This window comes from Drosophila erecta, unplaced genomic scaffold (genome assembly GCF_003286155.1).
Source record: "Drosophila erecta strain 14021-0224.00,06,07 unplaced genomic scaffold, DereRS2 tig00000021-arrow-pilon, whole genome shotgun sequence".
Lineage (NCBI taxonomy): Eukaryota > Metazoa > Arthropoda > Insecta > Diptera > Drosophilidae > Drosophila > Drosophila erecta.
Window position 1 is genome coordinate 18905372 of NW_020825198.1, and position 21684 is coordinate 18927055.

The following is a 21684-nucleotide window of genomic DNA, read 5'->3' on the forward strand; positions in this document are numbered from 1 at the left end:
TTTATTTTACAGGCGAATGTGTGTAATTTCCCAACTATTTAGACAATTATCCAGTTGGAAATACTGGCGGTATTTTGTGTTAAGGTCACTCTTTCGTTGCACTGCTTGCCTGTCCAGCTTATCAGCAGCCCTTATCAGCACACTGCTTGTCGTACATCTTATCAACAACAACAAACTCGCACTCTCACGTTCTGTTTAATTTAATTATTGCAATGCTCGCCAAAATACAATTGATCAAACAATTAAATTTCCACTTAGGTGTACAACTACCAACTACGTACGCAAATTGATGGCTCCAGTGTGCGGGAGTTACCTCGTAACCATAAACTTAGACAAGAAAAACATGCACTTCTGTTCAAAAACACTTGAAATCGTCCGGGGAGGAATCGCGAATTGATCCATTTAGCAGAGAGATTTGTGAGAGGACTTTTTTTACAAAGTCACTTGTAGATAATTGAGTTCGACGACAATCGAAACTAAATGCGAATTCGAAAGTTACTTTGCGCTTGGAGGCTTGGAGGACCCATAATTAGATGCCTTGCTGATCTGCGTCTTGTTGATGGCCTGACCCATAAGCCAGTAAACTGGAACAAGAAAAAGTAATTTCAGTAAAATATACAAAAGGTTAGCTTATAGGGAAAGTAGGAGCACATTAGGATGAATAATAATATTTTCCAAATCTGAATTTTTTTTAAACATATCGCCCTCTTAAGAGTTAACCCCAAACTTACAAAGTCCCAGGACGGAAAGAGCAGTGATGAAGGCCGTCCAGTTGGCCGCCAGCAGGGAAGTGATCACGTAGTAGAAAATGCAGGACAGGGAGAATACCGCCCAACAGACAAAGTTCACAAGCGAACACAGCCGGCGTTTATTCACATATGCCGGAACCTCCTTCACACCGGACGTCTTGAAGAAGCTGCCGGTCTCCAGGAAGCTATCGATGATCTTGTCCTTCTCCACGAACAGGTTCTGCAGCCAGGCGGCCGCCTCCTTCTCGTCCTCAGGAACCTGTTCAAGTGGAATACGCCGCATCAGCAGGTGGGGTTCCACGCCCTTTCCATGCAGCAGACTCAGCATTGTGGCGGGGGTCTAAAAGTAGAATTACAAATTAATTATTCTGGTCTATAGCCTTAACAACACGATCACACGTTACGAAACCCCTTAACTGCTTCCGCGAGTTTAATTTAAAACCACAATAAAGTGCACCTTGTTGAATTCCATGCACTTTTCATTAGAACGACAAGTTACCTTGATTCAAAATGATGGTTGCTATGTTGGCAAAGTGCTAATAATACTCATGCACGTCACAAATAAGGAATATTAATCAAAATAAATAAATATGGTTTAATAATGACCACTTGATTAACCTTGAAATGTTGGTTTATGTTAATCGATCGATATCTTTAAGAGCATCAGTCTCAAAGTAAATGCGACACCTCTTATATGAGCAAGAAAATCCGATTAAAAAATGAAATTAGATTAGACCAACGTAATCAGACAGGTATTATCGAACTAGCTGATAAGCCTTATCAAATATTTTTGTGAGAAGCTTTGCCATGCAGAATTCTGCATTAATTGTATGGAACAATAAAATACAGTATTATATAACTCAACTTCCCGCTTTCGTTCGAGTTAAAGTACTTTCTTAAAGGATATATCTAGAAATTTGTCGTAATAATTACCTTATCTGTGGGCCTGTACGCTAGGTTAATGTCGTAAATGACCGGACACAGACCCCGGATGGGTGCCAAACTGGCAGTGAATCCCTTGGTGCGAGGGATTAAGTGATGCTTCAGAACCGTCATGCCCCTCTCCTGGGCGAATTTCACAGAAGCCTCGTGCTTGGAGGGAGTGAATCGAGTGCCCTCCGCGTTGAGCAAAAGCCAGGTGGGATCGGGGTAGGAGAAGACCACCTTGAGCTGCTCGGTGATAATAGTCTTGTCCTGGTCGAAGTTGCGGTTGAGGAAGACGAACTCGGCCAGCCACCAGCCCCAGCCGATGATGGGCACGTAGCGGATTGCCTTCTTGGCATAGGCCTTGCAGTTGCCCAGGACGCCCAACTTTTCGCAGATCATCCAGCCGTTGAGCCAATCGATCTCGTACTTGTGGTTCATAATGAGGAGGACATGCTCCTTGCCGGCATGCTTCTCGAAGTCCTCCTTATCCATGTAGACAGTCATCTTGCTGCCGGCGTACCAATCGGACACGAAGATCAGTTCTAACAGATTGGAGGTATTACGTTTGGAACTCCTTATTGGAACTGGGTAGAGTATACTCACGGGAGTACAGCGAATAGCAGGCATAGTACATTAGCTTGCGGAAGAGTCGCTTGTCTATGGGCTTAATAAAGATGTGCATCAGCAGCTGGATAAAGTTGATGCACAGCCCGCTGGTGAAGAAGGTGAGCGCGATGCACAGGTGTATCAGTCTCAATTGTTTCAGCTTCTCCAGGGAACCCATTTTGATCTGCAAGTAGCGATGTTTACCCAATAAAACGGCAGTCCTTACGTAATCACTATTAATTAATTTTAGGTTGTTCCCCCGGTAGTGCTCATAGGCCCTCACTTTATGATTCCGCGCGTGAAACACCCCGTTTATGACCACTACCGCACTCACTCGAGTTTCGTATTCTTCAATAAAAGCACGCGGTCAAGTTAAAAGAAAGCGTGAAATCCGGGAAGGCAACCACCTGCACCACCGGCTGGCAATGGACTGGGGCAACCAGCAAACGGCAGAGATATTCGCCAGATATCGTCGGGGGCCATAGGCAATAGGCTATAGCTTTCATAGATTTTGCTAAGGCCGCTGCCGGAGGAGGAATCTAATCATGCCTTCTCCGTTGGAAATAGCTACAGTCGCTATGGACAAAGTCCGGCTGTCCGACGGATAGTCATCATAGGGTAGATACTCGCACTTCACAGTGGAAGCTCGCAAAAGTAATCTTTAGAATAAGTGGGTTTATGAAAGACCAAAGTGTGCAAACAGTTTAGAAAAACTTGTTTAGAACAATGCGGCATTTCAGAGAAACTACTACAGATTTAGCAACCGTTTTAATAATTATCCTTTCATTGTGGTAAAAAATTAATAATAATTATAATAATAATGATTATTATGATTAATGAATAATGAATAATAATGATTAATAATACTTGGTTTCGATATGGGATATATTGAAATGAAAGACTAATAAAAATATAATTTTCGATGATTTTTCTATATGTATGTTTTGCAGATGCACATGTAAGATCAATAAACATTTAACTTTTTATAAGTGTCGCTAAGTTTTTATTTTTAATACGTTTAAATGGAAGACATTATTGTATAATCAACAGGCTTTTTGTTCAAATAAAAATTATAAATTGAAAACTTCGAAAATTTGGAACATGTCGAACATAACGATATAAGCAAGCGAATTTTTTGCTTTGAAATCTTTTGCTTTGACACGAACTATAAAAAGGGACTCCATATATTTACTTGCACCATAGAACATCGTTTTTTTAATTTAAGGGAATCAATTCGTATTAATTCAAAACACTGAATTTTAAAATATTTTAATGATTATAGTGCGTTTTAAACTTTATGCAAAGAGGCACGGAGTAATTTGCCAAAGCTTATTCAAGACATTTCTTATGTATGTACATCCACAATAGCTGAATAAACCGAAAATTCGCTGAGCCAAATTGATTGGATTTTTGTTGCATTCAATTGGTGACCCCCGCGTTGCTTGCCGAACCCCTTGCATTGAATTAGTTTACTTTTTCGATCGTCCACTTTACATAGAGTACAACAAAAGAGTTCTTGCGCCCGAGCGTGTGCATGTGTGCGTACGTGCATGCATATATGTGCTCAGCTGGGCCACGTGTGCGAGTGTGGGTGTTTGGGAGAGGCGTGGGGTGGCGTGACGTGTTATTTTATGGCTATTTATGGTTATCAGTCGATCAGCGAGTCCATCACCACCCACAAATGATCAATAACAAAGTTCAATTGGCAGGGCTATCAATCTGCAGCTGCGCCGCTCTTATCGGTTATGCCCTGTTACGCATATGTACATATATATTAAGAACATATATGTATATGGCACTGTGGGTCGTTCCCTTTGTTTACAAGTGTCACTGGGCGGGAATCGGTTGCTAGTCACTGGTCATTACTATATGTGTATCACTCGGCGCCGTCTTGCCCGCCATTTACCTTTTTGGCAATGTTTTTGTGCGAATTGATTTGTTTTCTTTTGTAAGCCAAACGGTATGACCGTTCGAGTGCAATGACGTTACCACCGGTGGACAATCGGAAAATCGGTATTATTGCCTTTAGGTTTTTTTAATACTAACTAATACTGAATTCGTCAACAGTATTGTCAATCTGAAATGTTTTGAGTACATTTTGATAATCTAGTTAAAAATTGTTATTGATTATCTCAATGATTTGTAATATAAGCTAATTTTTACAATCTATACACTTCGTAATTTTAGGACATCTTTGTAACTAACTAGTTTTGTACTATTACTAATTACTAATTACTAGCGATTAATTACAAGCTAGTAATTTTCATATTCCACAATTATCAAATAGAATTATTAAAAGCGAAATTCGTTATCTTGATTTTTCTTGGTTCTAAGAGTGGTGAGAGGTATTTTTTTTAGTATTATTTGAAGCCTCTAAAGAACCTGGTTACCCTAAGGGTTTGCGTCAACACTAAACGCCTGTCAGAAAATCATTCGCAAAATTGAATACCAAGTTATTTTTCTCGCGATTGGAAATTGGATTTTCTCTGAAAGTAATCGCTTAAAAGCTGGGGAAAACCAGAATTAGCCTTCTTTGGGTCGTGGACCAAGATTTAAAGTGATTTTCAGCAGCTGAAAAAGTTAACTCGGCGGCGGATCGGAAAATTCAACCGGCAGACGCTGTTTTCTTTGGCCAAATTTGCAGACGTGAGCGCGTGAGTTTTTGGGGGGTTAATGCCAAAGATGTACATACCTGACCGTCGTCCAGTTGCAGCTGAAATGACCAACGTGGAGATCTACGACTCCTCCAATTCGCAGCTGAGTAGCGACGAGTATAGCCACGAGGAGGAGGACTACGACGCCTTAATGGACGCGGCGGTAAGCAAGCAGCGCCCCCAGAAGACAAAATCCATGGGATCCGAGTCAGAGAAACCCGGAAATGGAGCTCCGGAATCGGCGGTTTCCACTGAAAAAGATATAGAGCCGGATGGCGCGGCGGTACCGCCTTCGACACGCTCAGAAACAGTCCGCCGCATCCGCCAATTGCAGTTACAGCGGGGCAGGTTACCCAATCTTTACTTCAAGCGTCGCAGTATTCGCTGGTAAGGCTTTTTCGACCTAAATAACCTACCGAAACTCTTATCCCCTACCTATCTCACTTTAGGATGCGACCCAATAAAATGGAATACAACAACTATTTTGACGGCCTGAAGGATTTGGTGCCCAAGCGCAAATTGAAGCACCTGGTTCGCTTTAATGCCAGGCAGCGCAGGACCTACGATAGCAGGAGCCCCAGTCGTAGTCGCAGCCACAGCCGCAGTCTTAGCCGTAGTCGTAGTCGCAGCTATTCTCGGAGCCGCAGCGGCAGTGGTTCGCCGGAACTCATTTGTCTTGATGACACGGAGAACGAGGAATCACCTGAGAAACCAGAGGCGCAGTCAAGGGTTACGCCCATCAAGGAAAATATTTCGAGTGTTCCACCGCCCCAACTGAACTACGAGATGCCAGAGACGAAAAAGGCAAACGCTCTTGGAAATAACGAAAACGGTGCCTCTATCCTCGACGAGTTCTTGGTAAAGAAGGATCCTCAACAACCAGGATTTGACTACGAAAAGCTCTCCGCATGCCTAGAATTGGAACAGGCTCTAAAGGATCAATCGCGAGGTGAGCCAGATGTAGCACAGTCGCTGGTGGTTGATGCCACTCTTAAGAGACGACGTTCGGTAACACCTCCTGAAAGCGACGAGAAACGCAACAATGTCGAGGATGACGACATAATTGAGTTTTTACCGGTGCAGCAAAAAACAACAATAGGGGCAGCTCCACCATTAAATCTTCAAGTGACCAGCACTCCAGCGGCTAATCCTCTTCAGCATCAGCCAGCTTTTAAGCTGAGCACACCGTATTCCCTAGCACCGCCATCTTCTGCCAAGCAAGCTGAAAAATCCACTCCCGAATCTTACAGTTTAAATACACCTACGCCAACGGCCACCCCTATGGAGATATCCTATCCCAACGAAAAGCTGTCAAAAGGTAATGGGCAGTCTTTCTCAATTCAACAGGCAGCTTTACCGCAGGTCGCTGCATCATATGCAGCTGCCCCCCAAATGGCTGCCCTCGCCCAGAGAGCTTCATCTCAGGCTGCTCCACTACTACAAGCCCCTGTGCAACAGATGCACTTCCCAAGATCAGCTCCACCACAGCAGCTTCCTCCAGCCAGACCTCCACAACAACTGCCTACAGCTTCATCCGCTCCACCGCAGCCCTTGGCTCGACCGAGACTAGCTTCACCACATCAACTGGTTCCGCCAAAAGCAGTGTCACCACAGCATCTAGCTCCACCGCAGCAGCTAGGTACACCTAGATCAGTTCCACAACACCAGTTAGGTATACCGAGATCAGCTGCGCCACAGCAGGTAGCTCCACCACAGCAGCCAGATTCATCAAGACTAGCCTCGGTACAGCCGTTGATCCCACAAAGGGAAGCTGCTCTACATCAGATTGCCCCACCACAGCAGGTCCACCAAACCCCATCTCAACCGTATCCTGCTCCAATTGTTGCTCCCAACTTTGCGGTGCCCCAGCAGCCGCAACCCCGTCGATCGGATACGGTGTCTACCCAGACGCATGGTTTGCAATCACAAGCGTCTTCTTCTTCAACAACTCGGCAAAAATCATCCATTGATCTCAACAACAGCGATGCCAACTTCCATTATCGCATCAAGGAACTCTTTGGAGAATTTAATTCGATAATGATAGATAAAATTGACTCGGTGCGCCCTGAAAAGGATTCATTAGGAAAAGAGATCGAAGCCCTCGAAGCGGATGTTACAACCCTAGATAAACTGATTGCCCAGAAAGAGGAGGAATACAACCGTCTGCTGCACCTGCGTTGCGTTAAGAAGGAGCTGACTTATCGACTGAAGCGTAAACAGCGTCTGGCGCTTATAAGGGATCTACTGCCCGTCCTCCTCAACAACAGCTGCAGCGCAGATGAGCTGCGCGAGATGCAGACGATGCTAGAAGAGGAACAGGATGCTCCGATGGCCGCCAAACATGGTCTGTCGGCAGTCGAAAAATGTCTTAATTTCGCCGAGCACAACCAGAACAACATACGCATTCTGCGCGGGTAAACTTTAATGTTCAATTGTGAGAATCCAAAGTTTAACTTCGCCATTTTCAGTGCCATGGGCTTAAAGGAACGCGCCCCGCCCGTGTCTCCGCGCTATTTCGAGGAGGACCAAAAGCTTTTTCGAAGAGATTCCTTGCCCGTAAGTCATCTATCGATGCGCGATCAACGTTATGATTCTCAGGATGCTGTAAATGACCATTATCAGGCGGAGCAAAATCCGTACAGAGCTCCGCTAGCCAAGCGACCAAAGCTAATGCACCCGCAAGACAGGTGAGAAAATAAAAATACAACATTTCGCATAATTTGAATGTCATATAATTATTAGGAACCTGGAGGTGTCAAGCTCCTTGGCAAATTTGTCTGACACTCTTTCAGATTCGCTCAACAAGATTAGGGCTTTGAAAAAATCTTCCCGTAACATCTCATTGGAAAATAATTTGGATAATGAATCACTAATCGAACCGCTGTTTAACAGCAGTCCGATGGTCTCTCATCGCCAATTAGCCAGTAGACAGGTAAGAAATTAATCATAGTATTTTAGAGTTTACTTGAAAATAAATGTTCCTATTTAGCACTACCCAGAATTACATTCCGCTAGTAGCAACGACCAAGAAAAGGTCGAAAAAAGGCACAGGTCTCACAAGAAAAAGCCGCATAAGAGCACCCATAAGTCTCATCCTGAATCTTCCGCCACTGCCAACGGCAAAACAGGAAGACGCTGCCACGAGTGCAAGCTTTATGAAGCCACCTACATGTGCTCCAAGTGCCAAAATCAATGGTACTGCAGTCGTGAATGCCAGGTAAGAACAAAAATGGTTATTGCATTAAAAGTACTCATGTTTAATTAATTATTTGCTTTTATAAAACATTCGTTTCAGCTGCGTGGTTGGGACTCACATTACCGCACTTGTGGCATTTAAGTAGACTACCCATAGGATATCAGCATTACTAATGTTTATAAACTATAACTATCGCATATGAGCTACTATATTTACTTAACCGCGTAACTCACTGAAAGATATAGGACACTGACGGAAGATTTTCAATTGCGTTTCATTGAATTAATTTCGTGTACCTGTACTCCATAACCGGTCATCCTATAAATAGATGAAATACCTTAAGATTACTTTGAACAAGTAATTAATTTGTTTAATTTATATATAGGATGAGCGGGGATTAGGCACATATGCAAGAAATTAATTCAGTGAATTGTAATTTAATATGTAATATGCCTAGCTTGTTTAAGTTGATAGGGTTTACACATAATACTTATATTTACTTCAAAAATGTGAAACTAAAATGAATTGAACATTTTGAGATTGAATGCAATTTACTATGAACAACGCGCGAAGTGCATTGTGTTTTATAATCAAATTGATCAAATGTTGTTCCTCGTTTTCCAACTTTATTATTAATTTTTGAAAATAAGATATCATTGACATCTTGGTTGCTACATAAAATACCCATAACTTTTAATGAATTAATATATATATATTCTGTTTCTTTGCATACAATTCCATGCTTAAGATAAAATAAACAAGTTCATATTTATTTACAAACACTTTTTATTTAATTTTCGGCAACCTTCTGAGCCGAAAAAAAGTAGTTCAACAAAATAAAAAGACTTTTCAATACAATTTTAGAATGTGTTTTGAAATTGGTGTGTATAAAATTTAAAAGTTCACCGTTCACAACACTGGTTGGCTTAGCTTATCGGCAAATTAATGACAATGCCCTAAAATTGCGGCAAGCTTATCGTTAAAATTTTAAATAGAATTTTCTGTGGAATTCGACAAAACTCATGACAATATAAACGTACCATTGCATTTTTCTAGACGTTTTAGGGCTTTGCAAAACGCCCACTTACTTACTTTGCCTGCGCACTTGGCACAACAGCTTGATGTCATTGATATGCAGCCGGAGGGGCTGTCTCCTGGACCACGGACCACGTCTCAGTTTCCGGATGCGCAGCTGCCGGCTGCAGTAGAGCCGGAATTTCAGATTCTGACTCCATACGGCACCGGTCGAGGCGGAAGGCGTGACGCACTTGTAGGCATACTGCCACCATAACTGAATGCTCTGCTTGGTGCTGTGCTGGAATCGGGACGGGATGGGCAGTGGTTGGATTTAGTCGGTGTGTGAGGGGCGGCAGTAAACATTATGGGACCCTAAAAGGTGTCCAGGGGGAAAAACACTCACCATGTAGACGGGCAAGACGTAGAAGCGTTTGCACTCGCGCCGAATGAAGTTGAAGGCGATGGGCCGGCGGTACGTCGATGATACTTTGGTCAGGTGCGAACGGATCGCACTGGCGCTCGTCGAGCGCTGCAGACGCTGGAGCTGCAAAATAGAATGGCGCGCGCACGTAATTAGTTTTCCAAACAATTGAGCACATTTGAGAACACGATTAATATGCGCAAAATGTTTGCAAAGAGTTCGCGCCAAATTTGGCTTGCAAATGATTCGAATCGCGCTGCGTTTCAGTTGAGTTATGGCCCATAACTGTGTGTACTCGGTACTATATTGTAATTGAACTAGACACCTGGCTCTGGAAAACAATGCCGCCGAATTTGGATGGGTTATTTGTATTTTATTTGTATTTAAGCGGTGGTTGAAAAGAAGAAAACGAGAGGTGATACGCCTTTTAATATTTTTCACGCACTCAAACATTCAGTTGTTCATAAAAACAAAGATATTTCTTCAAGACTAAGATTCCACTGGAATTTGGGTATTAAATTTTAAATTTCTTTCTAAATTTGTATAAAAACTATAAAATTAATTTTGTAAATGTAGGTATCAACCTAATATTTAAATCAGAACTTCAAAAAATATTTCCTCTGCTAATGAAGTTAAAATTTATGGTTTGATAGAAAACAAAATCCTATTGTAATAAAAACGCTTATCAACTGAACACGAAGTTTATGTGCTATTTTATTGATTTCTAACACAGCAAAAAGCATTGGTTTTTCGGAAAGTATTAAGCCAGAAAGTTCTGTCTGGAGACAGAAAGACAGCTAATATCGTTATCATTTAAATTTTTATAAACAGTTATGAATGAAGTGATAATATACCGACATTATCTGTATGATTAATCACCTTGCGAGCAAGAAATCATTATCTTAAGTTTGGAAAACTCCACAATAGCTCTGGTATTTCTGGTTGGGGGAGTGGGGATCGCTGGGGTGCGGCTTCGATGGATTCGGTGGGTGGTGCGCGTCCCTGAACCTGCTTATCACAGCGGCAAGCAAGTTGCTGTTGTTGTCCACATAATAACTATTGGAATTACAGTTGCAAGGCGGCGTGGATTGTTTTCGCAGTGAGCTGAAGTGACAGGCGGGCGGCCAAGTCATCCAACTCGAAGTTGATAGCAATTAAGTCCGCTTATCAGTTTAGAGACTCGATTCAAATTAACACCCCAATGGAACCCCCTTAATCTCGGAGCCCCCCAACCCCCTTAATCCCGCGGCTTCGTGGCGGCTTGTCCTCGGCGATGACTACACGCCGACAAGTTTTTGCTATTATTAAACAGTTTTACAAGCCGCTAACGCTCAGAAATTGTTGCTAATTAGCTGAGCCGCGCACGCCGGCGCAGCAGACCTTAAAAGCGACCCACCGACGGGAACACGGGCGGTGGAGGGTTAAGAGTGGATGAACACTAATAAAGGTGTACGCTGGTATGAGTAACCGTGCACCGCGAGAAATGATCCATTGCTTTCAAATTACTCTATTACTACGTTGACTAAAAGTTGCCATAATGTTTAAAAAATCTATGAATGTTTAATTGTTTGACCTGGAAGTAGTGATTTATCTTCAGGTATATATAAACCATTAATATAAAAACCTAGCGATCGGAGAGCACAAGAATGTCTTCCGAAAATCCTAGCAATTATTATTTTTAAATAATTTAACATATGGTGAATTTAGAATGGAATGTGGCAGAGCAGAATAAGTTAATTTCCGATTTAGTTAGGCCCCCGTAAAACCAAATTTTCCGTCAGTGTACGTGTCAAGATTGGAGGCAATCGAGCTGAATTAGATGCCGCTGGGGTCGATTGAGTGCAGATCAAGCGATGAACAATCGAGTGCAGGGTGCAGCGTGAGCCGAGCAATTAGATTCTTCGAAAAAATCTGAAATTATGAAAGGACCTTGAATGCAATTGCTCTGTGCCGCAATTTGCATGTGAATAATGGCAAAAATCACATCTCCCGTTGTCAGTCAGTGCGTATGCGTAATATTTATGTGCGCCAGACTGTCTGTCAGTGAAAATTATGTTGTCCTAGCGTACACTTTCCCTATTTATTTACTTTTTAGCCATTTGCCCCCCGGCAATTAACACGGCGAGCGACGAGACAAACAAAAACAAATCTAACGCTTCGTTTAAGCGATTTGTGTGCGCTTTTTAATGAAATTCGCTGCTGTGTTTGATGTTGTATTAGGGGTATGTGCGTGCTACGGACTTTTTGTGGCCCGTGTCCGTTGGGCTAGCACTATCTCCATCTCTATCTGCCCGGCTACATCTATCGCGATCGGTCGCAGGGTGTCGCCGTGCTTGAGTTTGTGGCTATGACTCAGCAGCGCAACAACAGTAAACAAATATCACGGGGAAAGGGTTGGGCTCCCGCCTTTCAGATACCCATTAAATCTAGGAATCGCTTGCTATTTAGCTGTTCAACTATATACAGGCCAGGCTATACTCCACGCTTATAGGCATATCAAATTTGCCACCCATAGTAATAGTATATTGACCTCTTAAATGATTTTGTGGCGGTTTTTATCTTTTGAAATGTCTGCCGGTAATAATTTTAACATTATTTTTGATTCGTATTAAGGGTAAGCCTAAAGCGGAAATAAACTGATAATAAGCAAGGAGTTTTTCACTGCCATATCAACTGGCAGGACTTCTGACATTGTCCTCCCAAATGTATGCTACATAAAGTGTATTTTTCTTTTGAAGGCAACGAGGAAACCTAATAAGAGTTGTCATACTTCTTAGAAGAAAGTAATAATTATGAGATATTTCAGGTGCGCATGGAGTGATGTTGCAATGCACATGATTTAAGTAACGAAATGTAACACACTATTGGCTTGAACGATGCTTGCAAGCATCCCCGAGCATCACACAACTCAAAGCAGTACGACTTCCTACTGTTCGTACCAAACCACCTGGGTGGCCTAGCACGCCCCTGGCACTCCACACACACCGGGTACCACAACTCCCACCACAATGAATGGCGGCGCTGTGTTCCGTTCTGCTTTATTCTGCCAGTTGATTTCTGTTCGGGTTCGGATCCGCTCATTCAGTTCAGTAGTGCTCAGCTCGGTTGGTGCGACCACGGTTCGTGTCGATTGCGAATTCGCAACCCAGTGTTCCGTTGCCATTGTCGGATTGGATCGGAGAGGCTCTTGCAAGTAAAATTCATGTTAATGAATGTTAATTTATACATTTGTAAGAATCTAAAATCTGTTTTTCCATACACAACAATTATTGACGCGGCAGTCGCTTGGCGGCGATTTCGAATTTGGAAGCAGTCGCGCCCGAAACGTCGCCGCGAACGCACCGATCGGTTAACGGTAAAGCTATAGAAGGCGCTTTATTGAACGCTAGTAGGGTCCAGGATAGTCCATGATGGATCCCGAGTTTGTGAACAAATACAATCAGGTCCTGAGCCGGCTGAAGCTGGTGGAGAACTTCGATGGCAGTGATCCTGGCAAGCTGCCGCAGTTCCTCCATAAAATCGAGGCCCTCATGCCGGCCATAAACAGTTTCGATGACTATTACAAGGCTCAGTTGATAGGACATATCAAAAATAAGTGCACAGATCGAGCGAGGGAGGCGGTCTTCACGCGACAAATGAGCGCTCCCGTGGGCAACGGCAATGGAGCCGGGAATGGCCACCTCCTGAAGGCCGAGTCCTGGCTGAAGCTCAAGGATCAACTGCTGTACAACTATGCGGAGAAGGAGTCCAGCTATTCGTTGATACACAAAATACGGAGCGCTGTTTTGGACTCGAATATCGAGCTGTATTACCAGAAGATGGCCAAGCTCAAGCACAGACTGATCAATAGAAAGCTAACCCACAATGACACCCTGTATAGTCTCGAGGACATAGAGCGTATCACACTGCAGGTGTTCAGGGATCACCTGCCCGAGCCCACACACTCGATGATCCTGCGGCGGAATCCCAAGAGCATGGAGGAGGCCTATCGCTACATAGTGGAGGTGCAGCAGCAGTTCTACACACAGAGCGGATCTCTGGCCAGTGACCACCAGGCGGCCACCTTCAGCACCAGCCACAAGCAGCAGTCCTACGGAGTGGGAATGGGAGGAGTGGGTGTGAGCACCGTGGGAGTGGGCGTGGGCATGGGCATGGGCGCCGTGGGCCTGGGACTATCCTCCTACGTCCGCCAAATGTCCAACGACAAGGGCCAGCAGAACAGCACCAAGAGCTACTACAACCAGTCGGCTCCTCCGGTGGGCGCCGGCAAAAATCATCCCATGTTCAAGAGCATGGGCAACCCCACCTTCAAGTCCAGCTTCAGCTACAATGGCACCAGCAACAATTCCGGCATGGGATCGAATTACTCGAGTGGCAAGAAGTCGGACATGAAACAGAACTACCAGCAGCAGAAGAGCCAGAACTACTCAAAGACCTCATCGGCGAGTGCTTGGAAGAAGTAGTGGATAGACGGATAGACGATCTCCCTCCCAATCGATGAGCGATCCAGTGAGATAAGCGAATCGAGCATGACCTAATCCCTTGGAGCCTGTGACTAAGCCAAGGCAAAGTGCTTGCCACCTCATGCTAATTACCCCGATACCTCACCCTCTAATGGTGATGATGTGCCGAAGATTATAGGATGTGAATATAGATTAAAGTGATGTGAGCACTACTGGGTGCAACGAGATGGAGCTGATCTGCCCTGTTACCAGATAGCCCTAGCAAATCTATCTATCAGTACAACTAAGACGATAATGATGTGAAAGTTTAAATAAAACAAATAATACAAATGTTAATATTATAAATAACAATGCAGCAATTCAAATACCTCCACGGATTAAGCGTACTAGATTGCACATGCAAATAAAACTAACAGAAACAAACAATACTGATCAAGATAATACAAATAGAAAGTAAGGGCAAGTGTGCATATGGAACCGAGCAATAATAAAATCAAATAAAACGTAAAAGAACTGGAAGTATATGATGGGAAGTATTATGAATCACTAGTTCGAGATGATAGCAATGATCTTGTCGAAATACAAGATAATGAAGCCGATCAAGATAATTGAATGCATGATGTTCGATCTGCCATAATGATGACATCGATCGCGTGTCCATCGATGATGATCAAACTGCAGACAGTATCGACATGTTAATTATTAGCTCATAAGACCCGAGTGTACATAGCCCCACACCTCAACCTCAGCCCCAGTCACATTACCTCCTATATCTCCCGCAAATCGCCTATTTTTAACAACAATCGCCCACCTTCAAATTTGTTTTTTGTTAACAATAAAGTGTAAAGTCTAACAGCCTATTTGAATATCTGTGTTGGGCGGTCAGGGGTATTAAATTTGGCATAGTTTGTTTACTTACAATTTGCTGGGCACTTGAACTATGGGCGGAGCCCCTCTGATCGTAGCCCATGTCCTGAGGCGCTGGCTCCGATTGCTGCTCCTGGAGTTTCACTGTCTTGGGTCTCGACCGCTCCTTGACATCTTTTTCGGGCTTGCCAAAGAGTCCTCTCTGCTCCGCCCGGCAAATCAAGTACTTTTCATTCAAATGAGTCAGGGTTTTTCGGCGTACCAAGGCCAAGTAACTGCCCGTGGCCTGCTGTTTGATGCAATTATCTTGATTGATGCATATATCCGGCACGGTGTCCTGCACGAACTCGTCGATATCGGGTGTAACTATGAGGTCAATGCTGTCCACGCGCGGCAAGGGGGGAGCTGTGGAGCCCGGAGGTCCAGGAGCTGTAGGTTCCGGCTGCGTGGAGGGTTTGTCCTTCTTCCTGGGCGAGTCCTTGCTCATTGCAGCGGCTGGAATGTTGGCTGCCTCCGCTTCAGCTATCGCCTCCAGACGCTTTTGCTCCTTGTATGCGTTGCGATGCTTTTCCAGTGCCAGTTTATTGATCAGCTCCAGGACATGCTGCACCATATCCTCGTTTTCAGTGCCCACAATCGAGTGCGTTTGATAGAGAACAAACTGCACTTGCGGTCGCGACATCGACATGGTGAGGGTCAGCAGCTGCTCCTCGAGGATCATGGCCACCCGCTGGCGACCCTCATCGCTGACCTCCGATTCGGTGAGCACCTCCAGCATACTCAGATCGCCACCCCGGGAACAGATTAAATCGATGGGATCCGAAATTGCACTAAAGGAATTCGGTGGAGTGGCGAAGATTCCCACAACCGTTCGAAATCGATTCGATTCCATGGGAAACGAAGTGAAAGCATCGCCAAACAGCCTGATGTTATTAACCCCAATGGATTCCATATAGCGACGATACTCCTTCAGATTTGCCCCAGCTCCATAAACATAAAAGTTGTTCACCCGGTTGATGGAGTAAAACAAGGCTGCCAAGTATGCGGTGGATCGAGGTGAACCTATGTGGGTCTGCAATATGTCGCCATCCAGCTCAAAGTAATCCATCAACTTGGACATGATTGCCGGACCAAAGGTGAAGTTCTTGTCCTGGAAGGGAATCAATACTTGGAAAAACAAATATGTTTTTGCATGCGGTGCAGTTTTCACATATCATATAACCAGACAAATAGTTGTTTATATAAAGTTGGATTTTCATGTCGCCAGCTTACGTGTCAATGTTTATTATTATTAATATATACGCAGTGTTGACTTACTTAAGTTCTAGTCACAAGCTGTCTACGGCCACTTTTTCCGGGAAAACTTCCCCGTACAAACGAATTGCTTTGTAATTTTTATAGACACCTTTACATTACTATTACTATTAGCTCTATCAGGAAATAAACGTTTATAATAATAACTGGTTCAGTTTATAATTAATATAAATCGTAGTATCGACAATACAAATATTCCGCGTTTAATATCATGCAAAAAGGTGAAAATTCATTAACCCTATAAATATATTTGGTCTTACATCACAATTATATTGGATAATAGTAACCCTTGGGCTAAGGCCACAATATTAACATATGAGTTATTAATAATCAAAACCATTTATACATAAGACATAAATACTAGAAGTCATAAAAAAACGTAGATTCCTAGCAGAGCAGCTATATTCCCCTTAACAAATTTAAAAAGTAATATGATCTTCTCACCTGCATTATAAAGTAATGTTTACTCATCAGCACGGATTTGGTAAACTCGCTGCGATCCTTGGGAATGCAGGATATAACCAAAGGACATATATTGTCCCATTTACAGTGCTGGACCAGAAGTGGCTCCTCATCTTCCGGTCCGTGGACAGTAAAGCCCATTTCTGTAAGTATCTTATCCGCCTCTTCTTTATTTCTAGCAATTAAAATACGTTTTATAGTAGCCTAGTATAATGATCATATTCACAAACCGTATTAAAAATGGATTTATCCAACCGGTCACAACAGGATTGGCAGCTGCGATGGCCACCTTCTCGTTTTGGAGGTGGATAGGAAGCAGTTGAGAAAGCCGGAGTGCTCCCACCCCGATTCTCATCCGGGAAATGGAAGCTGCCAATCGAATGCGATGTTGCCAAAGGAGATCCGCGTGCTCTGTTTATAATTTGCATTGAGAAAGACTTTAGGGACCATATTTTCACCCACCTGTAACTTCAGACTCCTTGTAAAGACTCGCTTGCAAATCCTTTTCCTCGGAATTTCGACCCTTGAACTGCCGATCGTAGAGTTCGAAGAGCATTAACCAAATCCTTTGTTCATCGTTTTTGTACTGAGAAAAATTAGGGATAAACTCCTATACTTTAAAATTCCTCTAATCTAAGCATTAAGGTTATTTATTTTATACTTAATATTGCAAAACATGAAAAGATTCAAGTCAAGTACTATCCTTTTCAAAACCTATTGTCAATGTTTTTCTAATATATCAAGTTTACCGACCTCTTTGTGCTCCTCAAAGAAGGAGACATCGTCCAAAGCGTTCGACATAACCACCTTATCTAAAATATAAAAATCACAACATTTTCATGATAATAAATTACTTTAATGACAACCCACATCGGAAGACGTCGTAGATCAAGGAGAAAGCCAAACGCATCTCGTGCTCATTCTGGAAGTCCACTAAAATCGGTGGTTTGCGGAGCAGTTTGGCGGCATTGGCGATTGTGGGCAGAGTCCAACGTGCTCCGGCTTTCAATTTGATCTTCACCGCAGTGGAATGACAGTACTTAAGGGTCCTACTCCGTCTTCCACATGGGCTAACTCCAGGGGATATGATCTTGGTTATGCGCAAGGGATCAAACACTGGTTTTTCCTTTTTATTGATATCGTGTAGGGTTAGCGCTTCATCGGAAGATTCGTTCACATGGCGCTGAATCTCCAACAGCATGTAGTACATCTTGTCCTGCCACTCCTCATCGCTGGGCAGATAGATTTGCTTGGTTTTCTTCAGCTTTTTGCTCTGCTCCTTGAAGATGGCCGGATACACCGAGAAGATGTCCGCCAAACTCAGGAAGAATAGTTGGTTTGACATGTCGGAGTTTGTGAGCTCTTAGCAAATCAGTAGCAGTAGATAGTGCTCTGAAATATTTACTATTTATGATTTTAATAAGTTATATCTACTTTCCTTAAGCGCACTTTTCAGAACATTAGATAATGTTTATGTATTTAATTAATTTAATTATATTGATATAATACATTTTAATCCACTATCTGGGATCAAACTAATTTCCGCGAAGGCAGTTTATTAAACCATGGAAAGCCACCAAAATGAGGCCGGGGTTTTTTCAGATTATAATTACTTTAGTTGGTTCCACTAGTAATACCTGCACTATCTCATAATCTACAACCTTTTAGCACGTTTGGCTGACAAACGCAAAATTTCGAAATGTCATTTGATGTTGTTTGCTGTACGAATTGTTGTTTTAATACTATAACTTGTATGTAAAGTTAATTATTAGATTTAAGCACTAGGTCTCATAACTAATTAAGGGGTTTTAAATTAGTTCACCGCCTAGCTGAAAATTCATTCTAACATTTCAATTTTTAATTGTAATTAAGAATGTTGCACTCAAAAGAACTACTTTTACAATTTTTAAGGAACTTTTAATATTATACAGCTCAGTGGAAAACCACTAAATTACTCCCGGAAATATTTTAACGCGATCGGTGAATTGGGGATAGCCCCCACAATTAGCGAGATACCGATACCGTGCTCCAATTAGGTACAGCTATTATATTGAAATTTCAGCACGATCGGATTGTTATATTGACGGATCTATAATTACGAGGGTTTTCCGGATAAACGGGATACTCCCCGGATAAACGGACTGCGTCAAGTAACGGTAAAAAGAGCAGGAGCGAATGCGAACCGAGCAGTTGCAGTGAACAGCGGCAACTGGATTAACGGAGCTCGGGTGGACTCTCCTTTCGATGGCGTGTCTTTCATCTCCCTTTTTGCCTTCGAGCGCACCCATTTTCCGCCCGCTCGTCCACAACCAATTCCAATGACAATGACAACTGCTGATTTTCATTCTCAGTCTCGTTCGCTCATTTCCATTTCCATTTCCATTTCGTTCGGTTCGTGCTTAACACCAATTCAATGCTGGGAGCCTCCGAGTTCCGATTCCGAATCGACATCCAACCAAGCTGCATGCTCCATGGAATTACTTATCTATCTCTTGCACTCCCCATCTGCCCTCTCCCTTCCACCCACCTGTCGCCGCGTGCAGTGTGCACGCCAGTGCTGTCGACCTCTCGCTCTAACAGCCGCCTATCTTGTCAGTTGTAAAAAATATTCGCCACAAAGGACAAACGTACCGTTATAGCGTTACCGTTATAGGCTTTCTTTTAAGAATGAGTGTGTTTGTCAGAGCGATAGGTGTATACAGATGTGATCAAGTTATTAGCAATGACTATTAATAAAAGGCAATATGTAGTTATCATATCCCTTTAACCATGCTTCTTTAATAATAGGGAAATATGGGTTCAGTGTGGAATTTAAACTATCAACAGTTCTTAAAGAACCAAAACCCTTAATCAGACAAGCAACTGGTTGTCTTTCTTTCCTTTGAAACTGAAAACATCCATACTATTCTGAATCCATTAAATGAACTGCTATGCTTTTGACTACAGCTGTAACGGCGGATGGGCGGATAAATGGATCCAAACGATATCACACTTACCTTTTATTTTTTACGGCTCCAGCACGATTGGCGTAATAAATTCGCTCTGATTGGAATATTCGTCTTCAATAAATTGTCAGAAATGTCGCTGACAGAAATGGAGGGAAAATGGGTTGGGTGGGCGTACGATTGTTCCTGGTATTCTTCGATGTGTTTGCCTTGATTAGTTGGGGCTTACAGCCCCCAAAAGCCCCTGCCATTTGTTTGATGTTTGATGGCTTCGGAGCGTTCGAATCGAACATCAAATTAAATGTTGATTAGACAACTTCGAAACTCTGGTGAAATGGGGCAGGTGGAAAGAATTTATTGGCCTAGGTCAAATATCGATTATCGCCCCCTCGTCCACAAAGCCGCCATAGCGATATTGGGTCAGATTGAATTGAATGTCAATTTGATTGGCATATCTGGGTGCAAATATATAATGTAGGGCTGTACAAATATTTATATATCCTTTGTGACCTTGAGCCGGGCAAGAAAGTTCAGTGCTGGGTGTTTACTTCTTCACTTGGCCTAATTGAATTGCCTGGCTTTGGTTAACTTCTTAACTGAGATCAATTGTAATTGGAGAAATTGGAAGAAATCATCGTATCAATTAAAAGTGCCAACAAACTGATTCATCTAGCCTGATTGCTGAACACTAAAAACGGTGACCACACAGAAAAGATTCGGTTTGCTATCGGGCAAAATTTACAACCATGGGCCAGCTAGGCCAGTATGACTGTTTAGATATGAATAGGCAAACTTGAATTAGAGTTATCAGGGCTTTTTCTGCTAAGATAACTCAGGTGTCATAATTAAATTTTTCCTCCGTTTCCCGGACAGCCGTGGCCAAGTAAAGCCACCCCGGCTTAAAGTCGACCGATGCGACTTCTTTATCGGGACAGTGCGTGTCAGCATCGTAAATCAGTTTCCGCACATTCGGGGCTTTGTTTTGTTTTGTTTGGTTTTTTTTTTGTTTTTGTTTTTTATTAAGAAGCATATTTATTATATATAAGATGTATGTAATACAATAATTTTTCTTTCTGTCCGGGTTTGCTCTTCTGGTTTTTACGCTATTATGGTTTCGGTTTCATCTCGGTTCATCGTTATCGTTATCATTTTCATTTAATTTTTGTTTCATTTTCTTTATCCATTTTATATAATCATATAAAACACTGAGCTACAATACAAATATTGTGATAAAAACTTACAACATAACCTTTAATACATAAAAATACTTGCGTAGTCTACAAATCGTATCGTTTTAGATTTCTTCGTGGATCGATCGATCGCCCGCTCGTCTTCTCCTGCTTCATTTCTTGTTTTTGACCTTCCCCTAAATTGTTTTCACTGCTTCTGTCGCGCCTCATTGGGTTCTGTATATGTATTTGTTTTCGTTTTTCTTGATTCCTTTATTTCTTAGTTGCGTGAGTTTTACCCTATTCAAAGACTTCATTCATTCTCCATCTGTTGCTGATGACGATTCTTTGATTTTATGAGAAGTCGACGAAAAAAAAAAGGAAAACAATAAACACCGAGGAATCCGTGAATAAACGGGAGGCCGACTGGATAAGGAGAAAGTATTGGAGTAGGAGAACGCGAGGGGAGTGACCTCCCCGCGGAGAATTCTTCCAGTTCTTCCGCTCCTGCATCTCCTGCTTCTCAGATGTTTGTTGTGTTTTCTATGAGTTTGTCGTTCGTCTTTGTTGTCTGCAGCATTTTAATTACAATAGAAATTGTGTTTATATTTATATATATATTTGCATAATCCATATCATTAAATTAAATCGTATAAAACACAAGACAGTTGAAAAATGAGGCGTATAATAATTTTGTTTCTGTGGACGTACCAAAAGAGAATTCACATACATACATATAAAAGTAGTTACAAATTCGTACAAATTAAATGGTAAATTTTGTTCGTTTGGATGGCCGAGTATTCTTTTTGGTTCGAATTGGTTTGATTTTGTGTATGGGTGTGAAATATCGATGAGCATCTCATACTAAGGGATTTTGGTTAGCAAAATCATAAT

General features: G+C 42.5%; 4 protein-coding genes across 8 annotated transcripts; 2 read left to right on the plus strand and 2 right to left on the minus strand.

The window, feature by feature from the left end:
• Nucleotides 1–184: 184 nt before the first annotated feature.
• On the minus strand, nt 185–4317 carry LOC6545396 (1-acyl-sn-glycerol-3-phosphate acyltransferase gamma). Of its 4 annotated transcripts, none has more exons than XM_015157524.1 (5): nt 4189–4317; nt 2280–2466; nt 1683–2218; nt 732–1089; nt 185–584 (listed from the first exon to the last, which is right to left on the minus strand). In XM_015157524.1, the coding sequence occupies exons 2-5, from the start codon at nt 2458–2460 to the stop codon at nt 496–498; spliced, it is 1164 nt and encodes a 387-aa protein (XP_015013010.1). In that variant the 5' UTR covers nt 2461–2466; nt 4189–4317; the 3' UTR covers nt 185–495. The 4 variants fall into 4 exon arrangements, with proteins under 4 accessions (XP_015013010.1, XP_026832955.1, XP_026832954.1 ...); XM_026977154.1 differs by having other exon boundaries at nt 4149–4300; XM_026977153.1 differs by lacking the exon at nt 4189–4317 and adding an exon at nt 3756–4011.
• Nucleotides 4318–4646: 329 nt separating this feature from the next.
• LOC6545397 lies at nt 4647–8383 on the plus strand. Of its 2 annotated transcripts, none has more exons than XM_001973224.3 (7): nt 4647–4936; nt 4990–5323; nt 5386–7350; nt 7405–7623; nt 7679–7868; nt 7926–8153; nt 8232–8383. In XM_001973224.3, the coding sequence occupies exons 2-7, from the start codon at nt 5001–5003 to the stop codon at nt 8271–8273; spliced, it is 2967 nt and encodes a 988-aa protein (XP_001973260.1). In that variant the 5' UTR covers nt 4647–4936; nt 4990–5000; the 3' UTR covers nt 8274–8383. The 2 variants fall into 2 exon arrangements, with proteins under 2 accessions (XP_001973260.1, XP_026833164.1); XM_026977363.1 differs by having other exon boundaries at nt 4996–5323.
• A 584-nt stretch (nt 8384–8967) lies between these two features.
• On the minus strand, nt 8968–19125 carry LOC6545400. The gene is made up of 8 exons (XM_001973227.3): nt 17547–19125; nt 17430–17488; nt 17139–17262; nt 16907–17087; nt 16659–16851; nt 14953–16050; nt 9553–9693; nt 8968–9447 (listed from the first exon to the last, which is right to left on the minus strand). The coding sequence occupies exons 1-8, from the start codon at nt 18019–18021 to the stop codon at nt 9217–9219; spliced, it is 2502 nt and encodes an 833-aa protein (XP_001973263.2). The 5' UTR covers nt 18022–19125; the 3' UTR covers nt 8968–9216.
• On the plus strand, nt 12610–14361 carry LOC6545399. The gene is made up of 2 exons (XM_001973226.3): nt 12610–12763; nt 12852–14361. Exon 2 carries the CDS (start codon nt 12978–12980, stop codon nt 14031–14033), a length of 1056 nt encoding a protein of 351 aa, XP_001973262.2. The 5' UTR covers nt 12610–12763; nt 12852–12977; the 3' UTR covers nt 14034–14361.
• Nucleotides 19126–21684: the final 2559 nt, after the last annotated feature.

Coding starts and splice junctions, on each gene's coding strand:
- LOC6545396 (XM_026977153.1), bottom strand. CDS start 3,818: ATGCACACGCTCGGGCGCAAGAACTCTTTTGTTGTACTCTATGTAAAG. Junction 2,467..3,755: donor TAAAGTGGACGATCGAAAAA/GTAAACTAATTC, acceptor CGCTACTTGCAG/ATCAAAATGGGTTCCCTGGA. Junction 2,219..2,279: donor CTGCTATTCGCTGTACTCCC/GTGAGTATACTC, acceptor CCAATCTGTTAG/AACTGATCTTCGTGTCCGAT.
- LOC6545397 (XM_001973224.3), top strand. CDS start 5,001: ATGACCAACGTGGAGATCTACGACTCCTCCAATTCGCAGCTGAGTAGC. Junction 7,351..7,404: donor AACATACGCATTCTGCGCGG/GTAAACTTTAAT, acceptor CGCCATTTTCAG/TGCCATGGGCTTAAAGGAAC. Junction 7,624..7,678: donor CTAATGCACCCGCAAGACAG/GTGAGAAAATAA, acceptor TATAATTATTAG/GAACCTGGAGGTGTCAAGCT.
- LOC6545399 (XM_001973226.3), top strand. CDS start 12,978: ATGATGGATCCCGAGTTTGTGAACAAATACAATCAGGTCCTGAGCCGG.
- LOC6545400 (XM_001973227.3), bottom strand. CDS start 18,021: ATGTCAAACCAACTATTCTTCCTGAGTTTGGCGGACATCTTCTCGGTG. Junction 17,263..17,429: donor TCTTTGAGGAGCACAAAGAG/GTCGGTAAACTT, acceptor AATTTTTCTCAG/TACAAAAACGATGAACAAAG. Junction 16,852..16,906: donor ATAAATCCATTTTTAATACG/GTTTGTGAATAT, acceptor TTTAATTGCTAG/AAATAAAGAAGAGGCGGATA.